The following is a 16,352-nucleotide window of genomic DNA, read 5'->3' as shown; positions in this document are numbered from 1 at the left end:
TTTAGTATTTCCTATATGTAGCTGCCTTAGATCATTATAAGAAGTCTCACAACACCAGGTTAAGGTCCAACAGATTTTATTTGGCAGCACGAGCTTTTGGAGTACTGCCCCTTCATTAGGTGGGTGAAGTGGAATGGAGTGGCTCCATTCCACCCAATGAAGGGGCAGCGCTCCGAAAGCTCGTGCTATCAAATAAACCTGTTGGACTTCAACCTGATGTTGTGAGTCTTTTTACTGTGGCTACGCTGGCATCTCCACGTGATTAGATTATCTATTAGATTAATTAGATTAATCCTGTTCATGTATGCATGGTTTCTTTATTGTAATAAATAATCTTTATTAAGTGTTATACTATGACTGGGCTGCTTACTGTTCCTCACTGGGGCTCCTCACAGCATTCCCTTAAACATAATTATACGCCACCATGCATGGGGGTCCCAGGTTGAAACACCTGTTAGAGTAACATCAGCTGGGTTTGTGACGAAGATTACAGTTCATTTATTAGCGTCATAAATAGGCTTACATTAACACTGAAATGAAGTTACTGTGAAAATCCCCTAGTCGCCACACCCTGGCACCTGTTTGAGTACACTGAGGGAGAATTCAGCACGGCCAACGCACCTAACCCACACGCCTTTCAGACTGGGAGGAAACCAGAGCACCCACACAGACACAGGGAGAATGTACAAACTCCACAGAGACAGTGACCCAGGCCAGGCATTGAACCCGGGTCCCTGGCACTGTTGAGACCGCAATGCTAACCATTGTGCCACCAAGTGCTATAGAGCAACTGGTGATTGTGAAGGGCACCGTATAAATGAGAGCCCTTTGTTTCTTTGTGTCTCAGCATCACGTTTTGTTTGGTAGTCCAGCAGTAAGGAGCCTTGGGACGTTTCACTGCTGTGGATGTAGGGAGGATGTAATTGCATTGGAGAGGGGCAAAGAAGATTTACCAGGACGCTGCCTGTGCTGAAAGGTCTAAGTTAATGAGGAGAAACTGGATAGACTGGGGCTGTTTTCCTTGGAACAGTGTCGGGTGGGAGGAGACCCGACAGAGGTGTACAAGATTATGAGGAGCAGAGATAGGGTAGATATTTTTCCATTAGTAGAGGGTTTAATACTCACGGGGACATAGATTTAAGTTAAGGGATAAAAGGCGAAGAGGGAAGTTGAGGAGAATCTTTTTCACCCAGAGTGGGGGTGGGAATCTGGAACCCTCTGCCTGAAAGGATGCTTGAGTCAGAAACTCTCATAAATATCATAGCATTTAAGGAGTATTTAGATATTCACAGCCTGGCGTAGCCGTCTTGGGCCGAGTGCTGGAAAATAGGATTCATGTAGTCAGATCCTTGTTGATGTGTGTAGACGCAATGGCAGCAGGGTAGCACAGTGATTGGCGCTGCTGCCTTATAGCGCCAGGGACATGGGTTCGATTCCCGGCTTGGGCACTGTCTGTGTGGAGTTTGCATGTTCTCCCCGTGTCTGCGTGGGTTTCCTCCGCGTGCTCCGGTTTCCTCCCACATTCTGAAAGATGTGCTGGTTAGGTGCATTGACCCAAACAGGCGGTGAAGTGGGCAACCAGGGGAATTTCACAGTAACTTCATTACAGTGTTAATGTAAGCCTTACTTGTGACTAATAGATAAACTTCATCTTACTTTTCCTTCTGTGCTGTAAAGTTGCTATGTAAATGAAAGTTGTTGTTAATAGGTGTGCATGGATGGCTTATTATTGGCTCTCCCTCACTAATGCCGATGATTGTCTTCCAAGAGTGCAAAAGTTGGCAGATGAAGTCAATTTGGGACCCAGGGCGACACATTGGCTCAGCATTTTTTTATTCATTTGGGACATGGGTATTGCTGGCTGGCCAGTATTTATTGCCCATCTCTAGTTGCCCTTGAGAAGGTGGTGCTGAGCTGCCTTCAGTTCATGATCTGTGGGTTTGACCCATAATGCCATTAAACATAGAACAACATAGAACATTATAGCACAGTACAGGCCCTTCGGCCCTCGATGTTGTGCCGAGCTTTGGCCAAAACCAAGATCAAGCTATCCCACTCCCGATCATTCTGGTGTGCTCCATGTGCCTGTCCAATAACCCGCTTGAAAGTTCCTAAAGTGTCCGACTCCACTATCACAGCAGGCAGTTCATTCCACACCCCCAACCCACTCTCTGAGTGAAGAACCTACCTCAGACATCCCTCCTATATCTCCCACCGTGAACCTTATAGTTATGCCCTCTAGTAATACTACATCCACCCGAGGAAATAGTCTCTGCATGTCCACTCTATCTATCCCCCTCATCATCTTATAAACCTCTATTAAGTCGCCTCTCATCCTCCTCCGCTCTAAAGAGAAAAGCCCCAGCTCCCTCAACCTTTCCTCATAAGACTTACCCTCCAAACCAGACAGCATCCTGGTAAATCTCCTCTGCACTCTCCCCAATGCTTCCACATCCTTGTTATAGTGAGGTGACCAGAACTGCACACAATCTTCCAAATGTGGTCTTACCAAGGTCCTGTACAGTTGCAGCATAACCACACGGCTCTTAAACTCAAAACCCCCTGTTAATAAATGCCATTAGAGTTTAATTTCTTTGTTGAGACTTTGGTAGCGATTAATACAACGGAGTGGTTTCTAGACTATTTCAGAGGTAGTTGAGAGTCAACCACATTGCTGTGGCTCTGGAGTCACATGCAGGCCAGACTGTGGGTAAGGATGGCAGATTTCCTTCCCTAAAGGACATTAGTGAACCAAATGGGTTTTTCTGACAATGGTTTCATGGTCATCAGTAGTGCTGCCTCACAGTGCCAGGGACCCTGGTTCAATTCCTGGCTTGGGCGCAGTCAGCACGTTCTCCCTGTGTCTGCGTGGGTTTCCTCCGGGTGCTCTCAGTTTTGGTAGCTGGGTGTGTCAGTCTCTGCTGTGTGGCTGGTTGGAGGGTACCAGACCAAGGTTGACCCCGCCCCCCCCCCCCCCCCCCCCCCCCCCGCCCCCTCCTCCCACAAGATGCTAGCTCCTTACAATGGGGACGATGAGGTGGCCCATCCCAATGTGTGCGTGATCATTGTCTTTGGGGTTGGGAAGGGAATGTTCAAAAGTGCGGGAAATGACCATCGTCAAATCCCCGTCAACACCCCTCACACAGACTGTCTTGTGAATCCTCTGAAACATGGGTCAGTTTGGGTGAACAGGATTGAACAGTTTATTGGCGCTGTTGTGTGCTGGAATATTAATGGTCCCAGTGACTCTTTGAAGTGTTATCCCTGAGATCATTGTTATCAGGGAGAGAGCCAAACTCTGTCAAGTGCAGGTTTTTCCAATTTGGATTTGGCAATACTGCAGCAAATTGTTGGATTATTGGGTGATGGGGGGGAGGGTTAGCCATGACAGAGAGGGTGTCCCTCTGAGCTCAATCTCTGCAGATCACTCCAAAACCTCCTCTGGCATCTGCTCGCCTGATTTTTGTCATTGCCAACTCAAAACGAGATGGAACTCTTCGGGGAGTGAGCGCGCTCAAGGGGAGGCCATTTGGGCTCTCTGTCTGTGCTGTCCCTTTGAAAAACCTATCCCCTGACTTTATTCCATGCACTTTGGGGTGGCATGGTGGCACAGTGGTTAGCGCTGCTGCTTCCTAGTGCCAGGGACCTGGGTTCAATACTGGCCTTGGGCACTGTTAGCGTGGAGTTTGCACGTTCTCCCGTGTCTGCGTGGGTTTCCTCTGGGTGCTCCGGTTTCCTCCTACAGTCCAAAGACGTGCTGGTTAGGGTGCATTGGCCATGCTAAATTCTCCCTCAGTGTACCCGAACAGGCTCTGGTGTGCAGTGACTAGGGGATTTTCACAGTAACTTCATTGCAGTGTTAATGTAAGCCGACTTGTGACACTAATAAATAAGCTTTCTGCTTTTCCTTTCAACTTCTCGCCTGTCTGAAGCACTTTGCACATTTTCCCCCCTTCAAATATTTCCCCAAATCCTTTATAAAAGTAACTTTTGAGTCTACTGCCATTGGCCTTTCAAGGCAGCTCTCTCCTAATTCTAACAGTGAGCTGTGTAAAACCATTGTCCTCATCTGTCCTCTGGTCTTCCTAACTACCTTAAATCTACGTCCTCTAGTGGCTGCCCCTGCTGTGGAGATGCCGGTGTTGGACTGGGGTAAACACAGTAAGAAGTCTCACAACACCAGGTTAAAGTCCAACAGGTTTATTGGGTAGCACAAACCACTAGCTTTTGGAGCACTGACCCTTCAGAGCCCCTGCTGCCAGTGAAACAGCTTTCCTTATTCGCTCTATGAACAATCCACCCCCCACCCCCCTCAGCTCACCTTGTTATTTTGAATATCTCAATTAAACATTGCATTATTACACTTCCTTTCCTTTGTTGTTCTTGAAATATGCACAAGGACCAGGGCAATTGAAACAGTTATTGATGAGTACATTGGTGAGGGTGGCGAGTTGGACCTGAGCCGCTGCTGTCCCATCCACTTCCCTTTATTTACTTCCCTTTGCCTTAGGGCGACATGGTAGCACAGTGGTTAGCACTGCTGCTTCACAGCTCCAGGGTCCTGGGTTTGACTCCTGGCTCGGGTCACTGTCTGTGTGGAGTTTGCACATTCTCCTCGTGTCTGCGTGGGTTTCCTCCGGGTACTCTGGTTTCCTCCCACAGTCCAAAGATGTGCGGGTTAGGTTGATTGGCTGTGCTAACAAATGCCCCTTAGTGTCCAGGGATGCGTAGGTTAGAGGGATTAGTGGGTATAATATGTAGGGATATGGGGTTAGGGTCTGGGTGGGATTGTGTTCGGTGCAGTCTAGATGGGCCAAAGGGCCTCTTTCTGCACTGTAGGATTCTATGATATGATTTTTTCTGCCCAGGCTCCTCATTGACATTGACTACCATTGGGTCTACATTCAGAGGGTGACACTCCTGTGTCAGTGCTGAGAGGGTGCCACACTGTCAGAGGTGCCATCTTAGGTTTGAACCCCGAACCCGAAAACCCCTGTGTCTTCTCAGGAGGGTAGGGGGAGGCAAGGTTCCCCCGGGAATGATCAGGAAAAGGGCAGCGGAGTTTCCCCCCGTGCCCTAGCCAATGTTGATAGGGTTTTTGATAAGAGAGGGGATTAAGGGTTATGGGGAGAGGGCGGGAAAGTGGAACTGAGCCACGACAGATCAGCCATGATCTTGTTGAATGGCGGGGCAGGCTCGAGGGGCCAGATGGCCTACTCCTGCTCCTATTTCTTATGTTCAATGTCTATTCCTTCCCCACAGCCAAAACTTGAACGCGGTGTTGCTTGTGGGAGAATTAACGGAGACATTTTTGCAGCTTATAGAATGACTGTATTTGATGGAGTTTTGTGTGTAAAGTGCTTTAGGAAATCCTGGGGGTGTAAAAAATCCATTAAAAAAATGTAGGTCTGCCCAATCTTTGAATTTGGGATCATTTGGTGCAGGGAAAGCTGCCTGCGCTGCCCCTGTGATAAGAGTGGTTACATTCCAGAAGTGATTTATTTTATTGCACATTGAGTATTTCTGGACTAATTCTGAGAGCTGTGATAACATGCTATAAATAACACCAAATCCCTCTTAATTTAACTTCCATTGTGTCATTTCTGTGCAGGAAGGCGGTGAGTAAAGGACTCCATGAATGTATGTCACAATGATGATGACAGACCAGATTCCCTTGGAACTGCCGCCTTTACTCAATGGAGAACTTCCCATGATTCCTCACTTGGTCAATGGTGAAGGGTCACAACAGGTGAGTCATGTGACTGGTTGGCAAGTAGAAATTTTTTAAAAATCTATTCATTCAAAAGACGCGGGTGTCACTGGCTAGGGCCGGCATTTATTGCCCATCCCAAATTGCCCTTGAGAAGGCAGTGGTGAGCTACTCCCTTGAACCACTGCTGCTCATGTGGTGTAGGTATACCCACAGTGCTGTTAGGGAGGGAGATCCAGGATTTTGACCCGGCGATTGTGAAGGAATGGCCGACATATTTCCAAGCCAGGGTGGTGAGTGTCTTGGAGGGAAACCTCCTGGTGGTGGTGTTCCCATGTGTCTGCTGCCCTTTTCCTTCTAGGTGGTACTGTTTGCAGGTTTGGAAGGTGCTGCCTAAGGAGCCTTGTTGAGTTGCTGCAGTACATCTTGTAGATGGCATACCCGGCAGCCATGTAGATCAGTGGTGGAGGGATTGGGTGTGAAATGTGGTGGGTGGGGTATCGAACAAAGGGGCTGTTTTGTCCTGGACGGTGTTGAGCTCCTTGAGAGCTGTTTGAGCTGCACCCATCCAGGCAAGTGGGGAGTATTCCATCACACTCTTGACTTGTGCCTTGTAGATGGAGGACAGGCTTTGAGGAGTCAGGGGTTGAGTTACTCCTGTTGAGCTGCAGGAATCCCAGCATCTGATCTGCTCTTGTAGCCACAGTGGCTAGTCCAGTTCAGCTTCTGGTCAATGCCAACTTTCAGAATGGTGGAGGGTTGAACAGCGTCAATGCCATTGAACTTCAAGGGGCAATGGTTAGATTCAGTCTCGTTAGGGAGAGTCATTGCCTGGCACTTGTGCAACGTGGATGTTACTTACCACTTGTCAGCCCAAGCCTGAATATTGTCCAGGTCTTACTGCATTTGAACATGGTCGTTTCAGTATCTGGGAGATTGTTACAGAACAGAAGAGGCCATTCGGCCCATTGTGTCCACACCTGATCTTTGAATGAACGATTCACCAAATACCGTTCACCCGCCTTCTCCCTGTAACCCCGCAGATTGTTTCTTTTCCAATAATCAGGGCACGGTGGCACAGTAGTTAGCTCTGCTGCCTCACAGCGCCAGGGACCCAGGTTCGATTCCCGGCTTGGACCACTGTACGGAGTCTGCACATTCTCCTCGTGTCTGCGTGTTTTTCCTTTGGGTGCTCCAGTTTCCTCCCGCAGTCCCGAAAGACGTGCTGGTCAGGTGGATTAGCCACGCTAAATTCTCCCTCAGTGTACTTGAACGGGCGTTGGAGTGTGGCAACTAGGGGATTTTCACAATAATTTGAAATGTGGTGGAATGCAGCCTCGATGTCGAGGGGTTGTCACTCTCACCTCACCTCACCTCTGGAATTCAGATCTTTTTGTCCATGTTTGAACCAAGGCTGGAATGAGGTCAGGAGCTGAGTGACCCCCTGGCGAAACCCAAACTGGGCGTCACTGAGCAGGTTATTGCTGAGTGGGTGCTGCTTGGTAACGTTGTCAATGACCCCCTTCCATCACTTTACTGATGGTCGAGGGTAGACTGATTGGATCGTAATTGGCCGGGTTGGATTTGTCCTGCTTCTCGTGTACGTGACGCCTCTGGGCAGTTTCCCACATCGCCGGGTAGATGCCAGTGTTGTAGCTGTACTGGAAGAGCTTGGCTAGGGGAGCAGCAACTTCTGGAGCTCTGTTGCTGGAGTGTTGTCAGGTCCCATTACCTTTGCAGTATCCAGTGCCTTCAGCCATTTCTTGTTATCACGCAGAGTGAATCAAATTAGCTGAAGACTGACATCTGGGATGCTGGGGGAGGTCGAGACGGATCATTGGCACTTCTGGCTGAAGACTGTTGTGAATACCTCAGACTTACGTTTTGCTCTGATGTGCCGGCTCCTCCACCATTGAGAAAGGGGATATTTGTTGCGTTTCCTCCACCAATTAATTGTCCACCACCATTCACCCCTGCCCGCCACCCATCGAATCATCAAAATGTCCCCCGCCAGCAGCGACGGAGTCTGGGAGGGGTGGGGACTGGGGAGCAGGGTGGGTTAGGAGTGTTGTGAAATGGAGAGGAGGAGGGGAAAGGCCCCAGTTGCACTGAGGGGTCCGGGAGGACCCCAAGGAACATTTTACAAGATTGAAGGGAAAGAAAGAAGCCCCACTGCTCTGGACCCTGTTGTGATCAGGGTCCTGGCCCCCCCACCCCCCCACCCCACACTGGCTGATTCTGGCCTGTAATTATCCTCAGTCTGACCTCCGCAGTTAAAATGACGCTGAGTCGCGTGCCATAAATGGCAGTCCCCTCCCACCCCCGCCATCTCCCCCACCCCCACCATCTCCCCACCTCCCCACTCCCTCCAGTGAATCCCCAACCTGAAAACGGAGCGAGGAACTGGAATAGATGTGAATAGAAATTTGGGAATTTCTCCTGTCAAGTCTCTCGCCGATATCTTAACAACCCTCCCCCAACCTCCCTCCTCCAATCAACACCTTTCTGGGTGTTGGGATTAATTCGTTCCCTGCTTTCTCACAGGAGTCACTCCGATCAAAAGAAGGATCCCGGTTAAATTCCCATTCCGCCACCTTGCCCACCAGACCCAAGGATACTGAGGCCAATTATAAGGGTACAGCGTGAGAGACAGAGAATATTCCGCTAGCCCTGGATCAACAGCAAGTTGCATTTATATAGCACCTTAAACCTAGCCAAACATCCCAAAGTGTTTCACAGGCAGGTTCTAAAACGGAACTTGACACCAAGACACAGAAAGGGTCTAGAAAAGGATGTGACGAAGGCCAGCGTGACAAGGTAGATTTTAAGGAGTCCCTGGAAGTAGGAAAGTAAGTTAGAGAGATGGAGAGTAAGGAAGGAATTCCGGAGCTGTGGATTTGGGTAACTGATGGCTAGTGGTGGGTGATTAAAATCAGGGGACGCTTGAAAGCTCAGAATTGGAGAGATCATCAAATCATAGAATTGAGGCCATTTGGCCCATCGGCTCTGCACTGACTGCAATCCTACCCAGATCCTATCCCCTGAACCTCTTGTATTTACCCCAGATATTCCCCGACACTGAGGGGCAATTTTTAGTATGGTTAATCTACCTAACCCACACGTCTTTGGACTGTGGGAGGAAACACAGTCAGTAGTTTATGTGTAGTCACTGCTATAATGTAGGAAACGCAGCAGTCGCTTTGTACACGGCAAGATCCCACAACAGCAATGTGATCGTGGCCAGAGAATCAATTTCCTTCTGTCGCATTGAGTGAGGGGTGAGTATTGGGCAGGACACTGGGAATTGGGCTTCCCAACTCTTCCCTAACGGTGGCCGCAGGATCCTGTATATCCATCCGAGGGGGCAAACAGAGCCCTCAGTTCCTCGATCAGCAGGCGGCACCTCCCACAGCGTAGCCCTGCCGCAGTTCTGCACTGGCCGTGTTAGCCGGAGTCGACACTCGAGTCACTGGGATGGGGGTTTGGAGGGGAGAATGGTGTCCATCGAGCCCGGGCTGAAGGGCTCCTTAAGCGGATTCCCGGAGGAAACCCACGCAGACCTGGGGAGAGCGTGCAAACTCCACACAGACAAGTGGCCCGAGCTGGGAATCGAACCCGGGTCCCTGGCGCTGTGAGACTGCCCCCACGCTGACACTCACAGGGTGTGTGTGGCAGGGAGGGCGGGGGGGGTCTACTTAAGGGGGCCCTTCAGTCCGGGCTCGATGGACACCATTCTCCCCTCAAACCCCCATCCCAGTGACTCGAGTGCCGACTCCGGCTAACACGGCCAGTGCAGAACTGGGGCAGGGCTACGCTGTGGGAGGTGCTGCCTGCTGATCGAGGAACTGAGGGCTCCGCTGCCCCCTCGGATGGATATACAGGATCCTGCGGCCACCATTAGGGAAGAGTTGGGAAGCCCTGCCCCCAGGAGGTCCTATGAGGAGAGACTGAGGGATTTGAGGTTGTTTTCGCTGGAAAGAAGGCGGCTAAGAGGGGATCTTATTGAAACATATAAGATGATTAGAGGTTTAGATAGGGTGGATAGTAATAGCCTTTTCCCTCTGATGGAGAAATCTAGCACGAGGGGGCATGGCTTTAAATTAAGGGGGGGTAGTTATAGGACGGATGTCAGGGGTAGGTTCTTTACCCAGAGGGTGGTGAGGGACTGGAATGCCCTGCCTGCTGCAGTTGTAAATGCGCCTAGTTTGGGGCGTTTAAGAGATCCGTGGATAGGTTATGGACGAGAAGGGATTGGTTTAGGTTAGAGGGTCATTGTTTGTAACTGGTCGGTCGGCGCAACATCGTGGGCCAAAGGGCCTGTTCTGCACTGTAGTGTTCTATGTTCTATGTTCTATGTTCAGCCTCCTGCCCAACACTCACCCCTCACTCAATGCTACAAAGGAAATTGATTTGCTGGCCGTTGCTGTTTTGGGGATCTTGCTGTGTACAAAGCGACTGCTGTGCTTCCTACATTAGAGCAGTGAGTACACATAAATGACTGCCTCAAAAATGCTTTGGGAATGTCTCGATGCTATAAAAGGCGATATATAAATGCGTGTTGTTTTTGTTCGGTCTTGTTGGAAAGAGGGGGGGTAAGGAGAACAGTTTCTGATCATGGGGGAGAGAGGGGGGAGGGAGAAAGTGAGGGGGGAGAGGGAGAGTGAGGGGGGAGAGGGAGAGTGAGGGGGGAGAGGGAGAGTGAGGGGGAGAGGGAGAGTGAGGGGGAGAGTGAGGGGGGAGAGGGAGAGGGAGAGTCGGGGGGGAGAGGGAGAGTCGGGGGGGAGAGGGAGAGTGAGGGGGGAGAGGGAGAGTGAGGGGGAGAGGGAGAGTGAGGGGGAGAGGGAGAGTGAGGGGGAGAGTGAGGGGGAGAAGGAGAGTGGGGGGGGAGAGGGAGAGTGGGGGGGGAGAAGGAGAGTGGAGGGGGAGAGGGAGAGTGGGGGGGAGAGAAGGAGAGTGGAGGGGGAGAGGGAGAGTGAGGGGGGAGAGGGAGAGTGGGGGGGAGAAGGAGAGTGGAGAGTGAGGGGGCAGAGGGAGAGTGAGGGGGAGAGGGAGGGGGGAGAGGGAGAGTGAGGGGGGAGAAGGAGAGTGGGGGGGAGAGTGAGGGGGGAGAGGGAGAGTGAGGGGGGAGAGGGAGGGGGAGAGGGAGAGTGAGGGGGAGGGGGAGAGGGAGGGGAGAGGGAGAGTGAGGGGGGAGAGGCAGGGGGGAGAGGGAGAGTGAGGGGGGAGAGGGAGAGTGAGGGGGAGGGGGAGAGGGAGGGGGAGAGGGAGAGTGAGGGGGGAGAGGCAGGGGAGAGGGAGAGTGAGGGGGGAGAGTGAGGGGGGAGAGGGAGAGTGAGAGGGAGAGTGGGGGGGGAGAGGGAGAGTGAGGGGGGAGAGGGGAGAGTGAGGGGGGAGAGGGAGAGTGAGGGGGGAGAGGGAGAGTGAGAGGGAGAGTGAGGGGGGAGAGGGAGAGTGAGGGGGAGAGTGAGGGGGGAGAGTGAGGGGGAGAAGGAGAGTGAGGGGGGAGAGGGAGAGTGAGGGGGGAGAGAGAGAGAGGGGGGAGGTGGGAGAGTGAGGGGGGGAGGGAGAGAGAGGGGGGAGAGGGAGAGTGAGGGGGAGGGGGAGGGGGAGAGGGAGAGTGAGGGGGGAGAGGCAGGGGGAGAGGGAGAGTGAGGGGGAGAGTGAGGGGGGAGAGGGAGAGTGAGAGGGAGAGTGGGGGGGGAGAGGGAGAGTGAGGGGGGAGAGGGAGAGTGAGGGGGGAGAGGGAGAGTGAGGGGGGAGAGGGAGAGGGAGGGGGAGGGGAGGAGGGAGAGTGAGGGGGAGAGTGAGGGGGGAGAGGAGAGTGAGGGGGGAGAGTGAGGGGGAGAAGGAGAGTGAGGGGGGAGAGGGAGAGTGAGGGGGAGAGAGAGAGAGGGGGGAGGCGGGAGAGTGAGGGGGGGAGAGGGAGAGAGGGAAGGGGGAGGGAAGAGAGAGAGGGAAGGGGGAGGGATGAAGCAGCAGTGCTCCGAGCTGCCAGAGCTCTAATTGTTTCAGGCAGTGATGTCGTCCCGCTGGAATTTCCGTGTTGTTCGCAGCTCTGACTCGGAGCGATGAGCTGGAGGCTCCCGTCTGTTTAAATGTCAAGTTTGTGCATCAGCAGGCATGCAGCAAGTTTCCATGTGCCCGCCTCCCCTGTTCGCCTGTTCTGGTTACTGCGGGTTAGTGGAGGGGGCTGCGGAATGTCTTTTCCAGGACGCCTGACAGTATGGGTGGAACTTGGAGTGAGAATGGCCCAGTGACTTGCTGCACACACAGCAGCAGGAGGGGAGGGTAGGTCAGTTACTGAACAGCCCCAAACTTTCACTCACTGCTTGTTACATCCTGGCACACCAGACATCACAGGATGTGTGCCGGCTGAACTGCTCACCAAACTCTCCTTTCCTCTTTCTTAAGAAATTAATTCCCCACAGCCCCATTATCTTTATTTACGCACAGCTCAACACTTTCCCCTCTGTGAACCAATCTAATGACCCTCTAACCTAAACTATTCCAATGTTATCCCTATGTCTATCCAATGACCATTTGAACGCCTTAAAGTTGGCGAGTCCACAACTGCTGCAGGCAGGGCATTCCACGCCCTTACTACCCTCTGAGTAAAGAACCTACCTCTGACATCCGTCCTATAATCATCACCCCTCAATTTAAAGCTATGTCCCCTCGTGTTAGCCGTCACCATCCGAGGAAAAAGGCTCTCACTGTCCACCTTATCTAATCCTCTGATAATCTTGAATGCCTCAATGAGGTCACCTCTTAACATTGAACATGGAACACTACAGCACAAACAGGCCCTTCAGCCCACAAGTTGCGCCGATCATATCCATACCTACCAAGCCATAGAACTACCTGTAACTCTCAATCCCATTAAATCCCACGTACTCATCCAGAAGTCTCTTAAAAGACCCCAGCGAGTTCACCTCCACCGCCACCGACGGCAGCCGATTCCACTCACTCACCACCCTCTGAGTGAAAAACTTACCCCTCACATCTCCTCTGTACTTGCTCCCCAGCACCTTAAACCTGTGTCCTCTCGTAGTGACCATTTCAGTCCTGGGAAATAGCCTCCGAGAATCCACCCTATCTATACCTCTCAACATCTTATAAACCTCTATCAGGTCGCCTCTCAACCTTCGTCTCTCCAGGGAGAAAAGACAGAGCTCCCTCAACCTATCCTCATAAGGCATGCCTCCCAATCCAGGCAACATCCTTGTAAATCTCCTCTGCACCCTCTCAATAGCTTCCACAAAACACACGCATACACGCACACATATACACACACGTGCACAGTTGCATGCACACACATGCTTGACATACATACACACACACGGACACATATGCCCACACACACACATGCAAAACACTCAGACTAAGACTGATTCAGCATTCCTCTAACCACAATGTGACAATGACCGGTTTTATTGATGTTTGTTGAGGGATGAACATTGGCCTCAGGGCTCCTAGATTCTTCCTGAATAAATCCTTTATACTCGGCCTGAGAGGGACTCAGTTCAATTTCTTATCCAGGCAGCAGCACCTCCAACAGTGCAGCACTCCCTCAGGGACTGTATTCCGGTTAGGCCTCTGCAGGGAGATATGAACACACGACCTTCCGGATCTGCAGCCAGAGCGCTACCTGTTGGAACAAAGCGGTCACGTGAGGTGCAGTCTGACCTCGCAGACGGGAGTGCAAGATGCCATGGAACCATCTTGGGTGCAAATAGAAGATCCGATCATCGCTGTACGTGGGATCTTGCTGTGTGCATATTAACAGCTGCGTTTCATGGAATCCGTGGAGTGCAGAAGGAAGCCATTCAGCCCATCGAGCCCGCACTGACAACAATCCGAGCTAGGCCCTACCCTGTACCCCACATATTTATCTTGCTAATATCTCTAACCTAAGCATCCTGTGATACTAAGGGCCAATTTTAGCACGGCCAATGCACCCTAAACAGAACATCTTTGGACTGTGGGAGGAAACTGGAGCGCCTGGAGGAAACCCACGCAGACACGAGGAGAACGTGCAGACTCCACACAGACAGTGACCCGAGCCAGGAGTTGAACCGGGGTCCCTGGCGCTGTGAAGCAGCCGTGCTAACCCACTGCGCCTTTTCCTTCATTGCGACACTTCAAAAAAGCACCTCAATCGCTGGAAAGCGCTTTGCTGCCTTCCTGAGGATGCGAAAGGTGCTATGGAAATGCAAGTCTTTGAGGTTTGTTCTGGCCCTTTTGTCTTGGCTCCAGTTTCGGGTGCTCGGAGTGGAGCTGTGGGGTCAGAGGAGTGGGAGAGCCGGATTCCGACACGCTGAATCACTCTCACATCAGGAGGTCAGGAACAAGCAGGAAAAATTGATCAGGGTGAGATTTCTGAAATGACACAAAGTGAACATGGGAATAATTTCCTGGCAGTCAGGCAGTGTCAGCCTGGGGTTGTTGGCAGAGTTATCGGCGGGAGTTAATCTGTGTCTCACCGTGGCTGGCAGTAATTGAAACCCTTTCTCTCAGTGGGTGTAAGCTGTGGGAGCTGCTTGTGACAATGCATCATAGAGAGTTCCTCACTGTGGCTGTGTTTTGTATCTGAGGGCAAGGGAGAAATGCCTTTGAGGGTTGCTCAGTACTCAGAGTTTAAGACGGAGGGCCGCCTGCTTTCGATGAAATGTGGATCCAGTTACTGCTGTCTTTGAAATGTAGCCTCCTGATAATACTCTCATGCTGTCTACGTTTTGCTTTAACATTGTGTGTAAATGCTAGGAAGTCAGGCACACAGAACAAATACTTCCCAGGACAGGTACAGCACGGGGTTAGATACGGAGTAAAGCTCCCTCTACACTGTCCCCATCAAACACTCCCAGGACAGGTACAGCACAGGGTTAGATACAGAGTAAAGCTCCCTCTACACTGTCCCCATCAAACACTCCCAGGACAGGTACAGCACAGGGTTAGATACAGAGTAAAGCTCCCTCTACACTGTCCCCATCAAACACTCCCAGGACAGGTACAGCAAGGGGTTAGATACAGAGTAAAGCTCCCTCGACACTATCCCCATCAAACACTCCCAGGACAGGTACAGCACAGGGTTTGATACAGGGTAAAGCTCCCTCTACACTGTCCCCATCAAACACTCCCAGGACAGGTACAGCACGGGGTTAGATACAGAGTAAAGCTCCCTCTACACTGTCCTCCCATCAAACACTCTCACGACAGGTACAGCATGAGGTTAGATACAGAGTAAAGCTCCCTCTACACTGTCCCCCCCATCAAACACTCCCAGGACAGGTACAGCACGGGGTTAGATACAGAGTAAAGCTCCCTCTACACTGTCCTCCATCAAACACACCCAGGACAGGTATAGCACGGGGTTAGATAAAGAATAAAGCTCCCTCTACACTGTCCCCCATCAAACACTCCCAGGACAGGTACAGCATGAGGTTAGATACAGAGGAAAGCTCCCTCTAAACTGTCCTCCCATCAAACACTCCCAGGACAGGTACAGCACGGGGTTGATACAGAGTAAAGCTCCCTCTACACTGTCCTCCCATCAAACACTCTCAGGACAGGTACAGCATGAGGTTAGATACAGAGGAAAGCTCCCTCTACACTGTCCCCATCAAACATAAGAACATAAGAAATAGGAACAGGAGTAGGCCATCTAGCCCCTTGAGCCTGCCCCGCCATTCAGTAAGATCATGGCTGATCTGTCGTGTCTCAGTTCCACATTCCCGCCCTCTCCCCATAACCCTTAATCCCCTCACTTATCAAAAACCCATCAACCCGCATCTTAAAAATATTTAGCGAGGCAGCCTCCACCACTTCAACGGGCAGAGAATTCCAGAGATTCACCACCCTTTGAGTGAAGAAGTTCCTCCTCAACTCTGTTCTAAACCGCTCCCCCTTTATCTTGAGGCTGTGCCCCCTAGTCCTACTGTCCTTTCTGAGTGGGAAGAGTCTCTCCACCTCTATCCTATCCATCCCATTCATCATCTTATACGTCTCAATGAGATCTCCCCTCATTCTTCTAAACTCTAACGAGTACAAGCCTAGTTTATTCAGCCTCTCCTCATAGCTCAACCCCCTCAACTCCGGCATCAGCCTAGTAAACCTCCTCTGCACTCCCTCCAAGGCCAAAATATCCTTGTGTAAGTGCGGCGCCCAAAACTGCACACAGTACTCCAGCTGCGGCCTCACCAATGCCCTATACAGCTGCAGCAAGACCTCCCTACTTTTATATTCAATCCCCCTCGCTATGAAGGCCAGCATCCCATTCGCCTTCCTGACCACCTGCTGCACCTGCAAGCTGGGTTTTTGCGACTCATGCACAAGGACCCCGAGGTCCCTCTGCACCGTTGCCTGCTGCAGTTTTTCGCCACGTAAGTAATAATCCTTCCTACCATTCTTCCTACCAAAGTGGACAACCTCACATTTGCCAACATTAAATTCCATTTGCCAGTTCCTGGCCCATTCGCCCAGCCTATCTAGATCCTTCTGCAGACTCTCCACACCCTCCGCACAATTTGCCGTTCCCCCAATCTTGGTGTCATCAGCAAATTTCGACACCATACACTCGGTTCCCTCCTGCAGATCATCTATATAAATGGTAAATAGCTGAGGCCCCAGCACCGACTCCTGGGGC

At 51.4% G+C, this 16,352-nt stretch overlaps 1 protein-coding gene across 1 annotated transcript in view; it reads left to right on the top strand.

The window, feature by feature from the left end:
• The window catches only part of fndc3ba (fibronectin type III domain containing 3Ba), a 314,503-nt gene that overhangs the window by 74,907 nt on the left and 223,244 nt on the right, over positions 1 to 16,352 (top strand). The window contains exon 2 of the mRNA XM_080186086.1: positions 5,612 to 5,749. Coding sequence (XP_080042212.1) covers positions 5,639 to 5,749 — 111 coding nt within the window. The 5' untranslated portion in view covers positions 5,612 to 5,638. The remainder of the gene's footprint in view (positions 1 to 5,611; positions 5,750 to 16,352) is intronic.

This window comes from Carcharhinus amblyrhynchos, chromosome 3 (assembly GCF_965287045.1).
Source record: "Carcharhinus amblyrhynchos chromosome 3, sCarAmb.v2.hapA, whole genome shotgun sequence".
Taxonomy (NCBI): Eukaryota; Metazoa; Chordata; class Chondrichthyes; order Carcharhiniformes; family Carcharhinidae; genus Carcharhinus; species Carcharhinus amblyrhynchos.
Note: the sequence above shows the minus strand (reverse complement) of the source record. Positions and strands in the feature narration are given on the sequence as shown.